We start from the raw sequence: 8,347 nt of genomic DNA, 5'->3' as shown, positions 1-8,347 counted from the left end.
CCCATTTCTTTTATAGAACAAACAATTTTGAGTGGTCTACAATCAAGCGTTATTGTGCTTTAATGAAATTATACTTCATAGATTGAACAAGTGCCCTCCATCGCGATTACCGCCACTCACTTTGTAATCAGCACTTTTCGCACAAAAGCAATCACTTCACTGGGCAGTAAAAAAACTTAATAAACGGGAAGCCCTACAGCCAGGAAAATTCCTCGTTATCAGATGTATTATTGGCATTAGCCGGGTGATTTAGAGTCCGTTGTTTGGCATAATTAAGGCCATTAGATCCAATGATTATTCATCGTTTCCAGATTGGGGAAATTAAGGCAGGGTGGCGATGCTTTGTTTCCTCATTTGCGGCAGATTCGCAACGGGCTCTCCTGGACGGATCATCACTCAAAAGCCGATTGTCCAAACAGGATTAAATCTGTTTCGCTTCTGATTCTAATTGAAATCTCCGCAGCCATCTGGATGTTCTTTTATGGTGCAGTTCACCATTTCAATTGTGTAATAATGCCACATTCCCGCATATCCACAATCAGGAGAAATATGCACTAAGTCTTTGTGAATTCGTGTCTGCTTCATACTAAATGTTAAAGCACACACAGTTTTTCTTTTATGAATTATTCTAATTGCTCGCGAATATGTCACGTCTGTGCTGATTTTCCCATCCTTCCCTGCCATGGGATGGGTTTATTCAGTAGAATGTGAGGCGGCGAGGCTGGCTAACCCTGGCCACCTGACATCCTCCCTGTCTGACAGGGCCAGCGACTTGACAATGGAGGAAACCCAGTAACAACAAACGCTTGTTACCGGGGCCTCTTCTCGTTCCATATGCGATCCAAACCTCGTCTGATCCCAGAGACTCTACCCTATTGTCCCCTGATGTTCCCCTGTCTGTCTGATGCACAGTTTCCCATGAAAGTCCACCCGTATATTTACTATGAAGCGATTGGAGACTTGTCGCCACGAGACATTCTCCGGTCTTTAATTATCAGAGCTCGCAGGCCCCCGACTTGTATAACTCGCCACACAGCACCGTTATTAGTAACGGTGGCTTCACACAATCATCCGTTTTCCCAAGCAAACAAAGAAAATATAACCATAATTGAAAAACCAAAATTATACCCTTATTTGTTCAATCGTTCACGAGCCCTTTTATCTCTCTAAAGTGAGGAGAACAAAAACAATGCAAAACAAAGCCGTGGTTTACAAAATTCAACAACAGAGATTTTAATTCGACACCAACACGAGTTGTAGTACACATACTGTTACAGTGCAGTAATGTAGAACACGGTATTTCTCGTTTTGTCGCAGAAGGCAGGTCTGCAAGTTACTGCTGTGTCCCTGAATAGTTCAAATACTCTGTCAGACGGAGACGATTTGCTAAGTCTTAGACAAATAAATATCCTGTGGTGTTGGCGAGCGTAGCGTGTTCCCCTCCTCCCCTAAATTGGCTGAACAAACGTCCTATATCAGCTTAGCGGATTTCCAAAAATAAAGGCTAGCTCTGTTTGTTAATCCAATAGACAATGTGTACAGAAATAAACGCCCGTAATGAAAACACGGCTACACAATACACACACCGGGCTAATACTCTCTCTTCTGTTGGTATCGGGATCTGCAGTGCAGATCATAGGAAAGCTAAAAGTAGCAATGAATTAAAAGCGACCAAATCTCAGCGTGATCCCAGTTTGGAACAGATGGCAAGTTAGTGCGTTAAGTCGAGGGGGTGAACGCGTAAGAAATGCGGAAAATTCTAATCCTTTTGTAACACCGAACAAATCCCAGTAATCTGGTAACGTGGAACATAAGCAAAGGTAATAATTAGGGGATTTCAACACGTTCTGATCATCATTTCCTCTGCTCATCTCTTGCGATGGTTGTAGCGTGGGGCAGGAGGAAGGGGAAATTTTATGCAACGGCATTTTGCATGATTATGATCCACTTATCCGCCAAATGGAAGACAATAGAAACAATATTGAAAACCTAAGCTTTAGTATTGTAGACCAGGAGGTCTGAGCCGAGTTCCCCTCCCCTACCAAACGACACGTCAACCACATGGTGACTAGGGTATTTTCAAAGGGAGCAGAAAATCGACAGACAGGCCCCCAAAAGTGGAAAATCGGGCCTGGGTAAGCCGTTGGTTGTTTAAATCGAGAGGGCGTCCCGGGGTGTGTACATGTTAGGGGGGAAGTATGGTCAAGACCACCTCGTAAGAGATGACCAGAGAAGCAGCGAGCGTCTGACATTTCCCCCATGTCTGCAACAATAATGATCAAGACAGATCGTGACGGGGCAACTAGCTATATCTTCTTTCCTGTATACAAACTGTACAGAGCTAGAGGCTGATCTCAGATGTTCAGATCGATCGTCCGTTCTTTTTTCTTGTCACCACGTACGATAGAGTCCATATGTACAAAACAGACAACGGTAGCACTACTTAGCTTGCCTCCTGGCCGGACGGGCTGCCTTGTGAAGCGATCTCGGCTGCAGCAGCCGCTGTTTCTGACGTGTCTTTGGCCTGTTCGTGAAGTGAGTCCGAACTAGAACTAGAGTTCACGGAACTGTCTTTGTTTCTCTCCTGCTTGTGTTCTTCATCTTCTATTCCCTCCATCCTGCAGTCTTCCTCCTCGTCATCTATTACCTCGAGGTCGATTTCCTGGTCCTCGTCATCTTCTTCTTCCTCCTCTCCTTCTACGTTCTGTCGGTTCCCATTTACTATTATGTCGCCATTGGCGTCTCTTAGTACCATATCTGGGGGGATTCCCTTCTTCTTCAGCAACTTTGCGGCGGTCATGTCCGCCTTCAGTTCGTCTAGGTCCCTCTTGAGCTTGGCTCTCCTGTTCTGAAACCATGTGATGACCTGTGCGTTGGTCAAACCTAGGCTCTGGGCGATCTGGTCCCTGTCGGCCGGCGAGAGATACTTTTGGTACAGGAAGCGCTTCTCCAGCTCGTAGATTTGGTGGTTGGTGAAGGCGGTGCGAGATTTTCGTCGCTTCTTGGGAGGCTGTCTGTTACTGAACAGGCCCATGTTGTCACGATTCGAGGTAGCCGCTATATAGGGAAGAAGAAAAAACAAATGATCAATTTCAAAGGTGAACTAGAGAGGACAACAAATCATCCATTTGTATGGTTAAAATGTGAGCATACCAAATGTGCAATATTACTGCCATATATCTCAGGATGTCGAAACTAGAACGCTAACTACAACTTGTCATATTTCACAAGCCCAGTCAAGAATACGCGGACGACGACTCCGTGACGAAAAGTTGTATCAAGAACATCTGTGCCGAATTATCTAAAGACGTCTGTCAAAACGTCAGACACGTGAAATGGAGGAGTACTTCTCTTCGGAGAATCGGACGCATTGACACAGCTTTGTTTCAAGAGGAACAATAATAATACGTGCAGAAAGGGAACACGAAAAGTTTGGGTTTATTTGTGCTGTCAGCGACCTCTCCCCTACCCACTGTAGACGAGCACCATGATAGTGAAACGAACAGCGATAGACACAAACATTTGATTGACAGATCTGTACGGCGAAGTTCCTGAGAAATTCATCAGGCATTTCCGACATCAGGAAATCCGCAACCTATTCTCCAAACATCCACCTTCTCATGTTCAACAACTACCGTCTTATAGCAACAAGGTGATCAAGAAACAACGACCGTGATACGGAAGTAATTTTATTCGTAAACGCATTCTCCGTCATTGTTAGCTGAACAGTGAACTAAAATTCTGGACACAGTTGAAAGATAGACCAGTTATTTGACCACCTAGAACTGCTACAGTTTTGAATGCAACGTCATGACGATTCTCTATAACAGAGTAGTTTTTGTATTTGTTGCAATGCACGAAATTCCTACAAATTATGGCGCATGTTCCAGGACCAAACTACCCGTGTGTTTTTATAAGCGTGGGAACTACAGAAATGCCCTGTCCTTTAACGCGCCTCATTGTCAAAATATTCATAGACCACAAACCACGGGAAGCCATAGACACTCATTCATCCAAGCAGCTGAAACCATACAATCTATTGTTTTATTTTCTTTTGTTTTGCCTTTGGTCCAATTCAGTTCGCTATATTTTAGGGTGCTTTCAACTTCCCAAAACTTTGCCATTTTCTACGCGACACACGCGATGTCAATCTTAAATTTCCCATTCCAAACAACCACCAGGAAATAACAATAAACAGCTTAGATGATTTGCTTATCCTATATTTCTGGTTTTCCTTCCAATTGACAATCTCTACCCAAAGTTTACCCCCGACCTGTTGTTTTTCCAGGTTCTTACTGTAGTACTTCTCGACTCACAAGCGCACGTTTTGTTGTCACTTCGTTAGTAACGGGACCACTTGAGAGACCTTGAGATCCTAGCTTACTTGTCATCTCATGCTCACAGCTAATGAAGAGTTTTGTAGTTGCATATCAGGCGGATTGACCCATATCTCTAGCCTGCACCACCTCGGGCGGAGAAGTCAAGGCCCTACATGTATGCGATAGCTCTGCTTCTGACTAGCCTTGTCAGGCACGTTGGCCATGTGGGGAATGTGGCTTGGCTCGTTGTTCGCGCATCCCTACCGGCTTGTTAGCTCGGGTGCCTGCGGCGTGCTTACCTTCTGCTGCCCGAAGGACGCTGGACTCCAGTCCCTGGAAAGTTTTGTTGGTCAGCTCCTCCAGGGCACTCAACGGAGAGTTCATAGACACCGGGAGGGAGGACGAGTCCGATGGGCTAGCCGACCCCACATGTTTCTTCTTCGCCCCGTTTACCGTAACACTCGTGGCAGGTTTGGGCTCGCAGGAAACTTCTTTCTTCCGAGGAAGAGGCTTGGAGCCGAGGATGTCGTCGATACGGAAGGAGGTGAGGGGCTTGGAGGGGCTGGCGGCAGGTGGCTGGGGGTGAGCCATCGAGAGCTGCTCGATCGGACGGAAGAGGTCCCTTCTTACGGCAGAAGTCATGTTACCGTGCCGCAGGCGTGCGCTACTCTGTCCGGTAGTCCCCAGATGGTACAGCGGGATATTTGGCGATCGTAAATTTTTCACGAAGATTATCAGTCGGTTGACTGAGACTGCAGGCCACTTGGTGGTGGCTAACGACGGCGAGAGGAAACTACAGTCTTTCACAGACAGGGGGACGTCACTGTAGTAAGGCCAAACAATGACGGCTCAAGTAGTTGTAGTTCGTAACTAACTCGGGGGAGGGGAACTCGTTGAAAAGAATAAGGAAGCATACACGAGCTGTCAAACTGAAGCAGACGACCGATTATGCATTGATGGCAACGATTGGCTGGTAATCCGATTATTAAACATCAAATGGCGATTCAGTCCAATCAGAGAAGGGCATTAGGAAGATAAATTAATTAGCGCCAGTAGGCGGGGCACCGTATGGACGTATGGGTATGTATAAACACTTTCCGTTTTGTCAATTAGATCTGTACTTGGGTGAAACAAAAATAAGCGGTAGTTTCATGTTACATTTGACACGTACTTAGTATAACACTTGTTTAATTAGTTACTTCAGTCGGGAACTCCCATGGTGAGTCTTTTGTCGGGCACTTTGGATGCGGGATTCAGATTTTGCCAGCGGACGGATTTGTCCCAGTTTTGTCCATCTGAAGCTGGGCGGCAGGCGCGAGAAGAGGTATCGAATGCACACATTAGCGAGCCGATCGGCCTGGGCTCGTGGCGGGACCGTGGTAAAAACATCTGGGGCGCTGTTTCATCACAAGCACAACATCAGAGAGAATATGTACCCCCCGGAGCTCGGGCCAAGCTTCTTCACCCTCCCCTTCCCTCTCCAGATTCGCGCGTATCCGCGCTTCCTTATATGAAGAAATGATTAATATGCCCCTGTTTTTTAGGGAAACATGAGTATGAGAAGTTACCACGTTCAAAACTGGGTGGGAGTATCTTGTAACAGCTGCGCGTGGTCGGACTGGGACTAGATCTAGGATAGAGAACAGTCTGTTCCGATTTACTATGAGTGAGCACAGCCTGCCTTCGTGTCAAAATACAACATACTTAGCGGCTCGGGCAAAGCGCAGATTTCAGCGCGCCCCACGCCGTCGTGCACATACAAACTAGGGTTGAAAGAAGAGACGGGGGGAGGGGGAGGGCCCCGCGTGGAAGGCACATACCGACGGAGGTTCAAAAAGACTTGTGGGCTGGGCAAAACTCATCTCAACCGTGCGGCCTGCGTATGAAATTCCATAGCAGCTGATTAGTTTTGTTAGCAGGCGACATGACAAGTGAAACGACACCGTGTCAGGAGAGGCCCGGGAGGACGGAGTGCCGTCCCGCCGCGAGCCGGCCCGTCCGTCCCTGCATCTCGTCACTTGTTGCTACCCTGTGTACTGACACCCGTCTATCGCGTCAGACTCGGGGGAAGAACATTTGTGGGCGAATGTCTCTATCACGCGAACAGCTGAGAGAGTAGGCTCATACCGACATCACAGCTATGGATATGGCTGCGGTTAATCAGGCCTGGTCGGCACGGACCTACTAACACCCATCGGCCCAACCCCCGAGTATTGGGCCTGACGTGCCCACATAGGCGGTTTGTTCACAAGTCCACATGCTTGAATGGCTCCACAAACGAACAGAGAGCCGACTTTTTTCCCCGGATGGTACATGAAAAAGTCGAGGCGTCTCTGAAGGGCTGCCGTCTCGTTACGGGTTCTGACCACCTGAGCTAACTTTATTGACCCCGAGGAGTATATTAACACGTAGTTGCTAAGTGTTAAAACTTTCCTGCACTAATTAATCCCCCGGCTGGCGGGCTAACGGGCCATGTGCGTTCCGTTTCCTCTGCCAGGCTTTGTTTACCGCGTTTTGGGGAGGCCATAATTAGTTGTCATTGTCAGATGTTAACATCATTAAGGCACAATTATCCTAGCCTAATTGAATTTTCGCGATGCCCCCTCACTTCTCAAGTTTCGTGTGAGGCGCTCCCCACAAACCTAGTGTTAATTGATTAGGATGTTCTTTCAAGGAACGCGTTGACGGAATCTGAAGGTTACGGTGCCCCCTGGCTCCGTGTGCGGTTGGTTTGGAGTGGATAGAGTTTCTCAGGACAAGCTTCTTGCAGAATGTTTATTTCCTACAAAAATCTCTCTGATAACATCGAGAAAGGTCCATGAAAGGGCTACATGTTGGACTTCGTCTCCTGATTTGGTGTTCTCATGCCGACCGATCGGTTTACTGTTGTATGAAAGTTTCATGGAAATATCGCAGACTGGTGTCAAGCGGTCTCACACTGCTGGTCTGTTTATCTAGCTAACTTCTGGCATGCGTGGTAATGATTGGCTTCATGCTTAATCTAATGTCGTTATTTCTTGTGCGATTTGGTAACGAGCAAATGGAGCCGTGGTGTGAAATCCCATAAAAAGACATTTTCAGCGCGTTACTTCGTGTAAACATGGTTGTGCCGAAAACCAAAGAGAGAACTGTGGAGGCTTCAGTGATGTTATTTCAGTATTGTGTATGGGAATGTGTGCTATAGGAGGCCTTATGTGTGTCATTCTCCGACGCTTGGAAGTTGCGGCATGTTGCCAACCGCGAGATGCCGTCCCGTTCCAGTTGGATGAATGACACTTTACTCCCTTCTGAGTAGCCAGAAAAAACAGCAGGCCCAGAATGAATGTGCCCAGATCGTGTCCCTGCACAGACACTATGGGAAAAAAGCACGCCCGGTCATCCAGAAAAATATAAAAACAAGACCCACTGGTTTCTCTTTTCTTGCAGAGAGCGTGGAATTGTCGGACAAACCCTCACAGCCTAGACTATCGGGTCGACTTAATTATAGAGCGGGGGGACAAAGTTTAAAGGCGGCTCCGAACGTTTAAGCGAGCTGTGAGCACACGCATTGACACCACTATCCAGCCCAGACAAAAACACAACCCTACTTGCGCATTCAAGCCTAATTAATGGGCATCGACAAAAGAAGGAACCCATCTTATTGGAACCACTGCGCCCGCTCCTTGCCTTGCCTCCAGACAATAACGGCTCTTGTTGGAGGTGCTTTGGTCGGAATGATTTTCAATGCGAGCATTCGAACTGAGGCAGTTTGATGACTGTAGCTACGGGTCGCTTTCTGAGCAATAGTGTCGCTAATGAGGCGGTGCATTCAGAACATCCTCTGCCTTTGATCGACAGGTTTTCAGACGATATTCTGCGTTTCGCGGCACAACAAAACATTGAAATAAAACTATGCAATTATGCTCTTTAAAATTTGTGGGAATTTGGTTGCAGTTGCAGTGGTGTTTTATGGAACCATTATCGGCGTTTGCGTAATTACCTGTGGAGTGGTAGTTACCAGGGAGAATTCATAGATCCAAAAAGGGCCC

At 47.0% G+C, this 8,347-nt stretch overlaps 1 protein-coding gene across 1 annotated transcript; it reads right to left on the bottom strand.

The window, feature by feature from the left end:
• Positions 1-1,205: 1,205 nt before the first annotated feature.
• On the bottom strand, positions 1,206-5,391 carry LOC109462946 (transcription factor LBX1-like). The gene is made up of 2 exons (XM_019759576.1): positions 4,619-5,391; positions 1,206-3,057 (listed from the first exon to the last, which is right to left on the bottom strand). The coding sequence occupies exons 1-2, from the start codon at positions 4,959-4,961 to the stop codon at positions 2,444-2,446; spliced, it is 957 nt and encodes a 318-aa protein (XP_019615135.1). The 5' UTR covers positions 4,962-5,391; the 3' UTR covers positions 1,206-2,443.
• Positions 5,392-8,347: the final 2,956 nt, after the last annotated feature.

The sequence above is a fragment of the Branchiostoma belcheri genome, unplaced genomic scaffold (assembly GCF_001625305.1).
Source record: "Branchiostoma belcheri isolate BF01 breed outbred unplaced genomic scaffold, Haploidv18h27 scaffold120, whole genome shotgun sequence".
Lineage (NCBI taxonomy): Eukaryota > Metazoa > Chordata > Leptocardii > Amphioxiformes > Branchiostomatidae > Branchiostoma > Branchiostoma belcheri.
The sequence above is the reverse complement of the archived record's forward strand: the minus strand, read 5'-3'. Positions and strand labels throughout refer to the sequence as shown.

What these genes read in the sequence shown, in the direction of transcription:
- LOC109462946 (XM_019759576.1), bottom strand. Translation starts at nt 4,961, where the DNA reads ATGACTTCTGCCGTAAGAAGGGACCTCTTCCGTCCGATCGAGCAGCTC. An exon ending in CGTCCTTCGGGCAGCAGAAG is followed by an intron (nt 3,058 to 4,618) that starts GTAAGCACGCCG and finishes TTCCCTATATAG; the next exon opens with CGGCTACCTCGAATCGTGAC.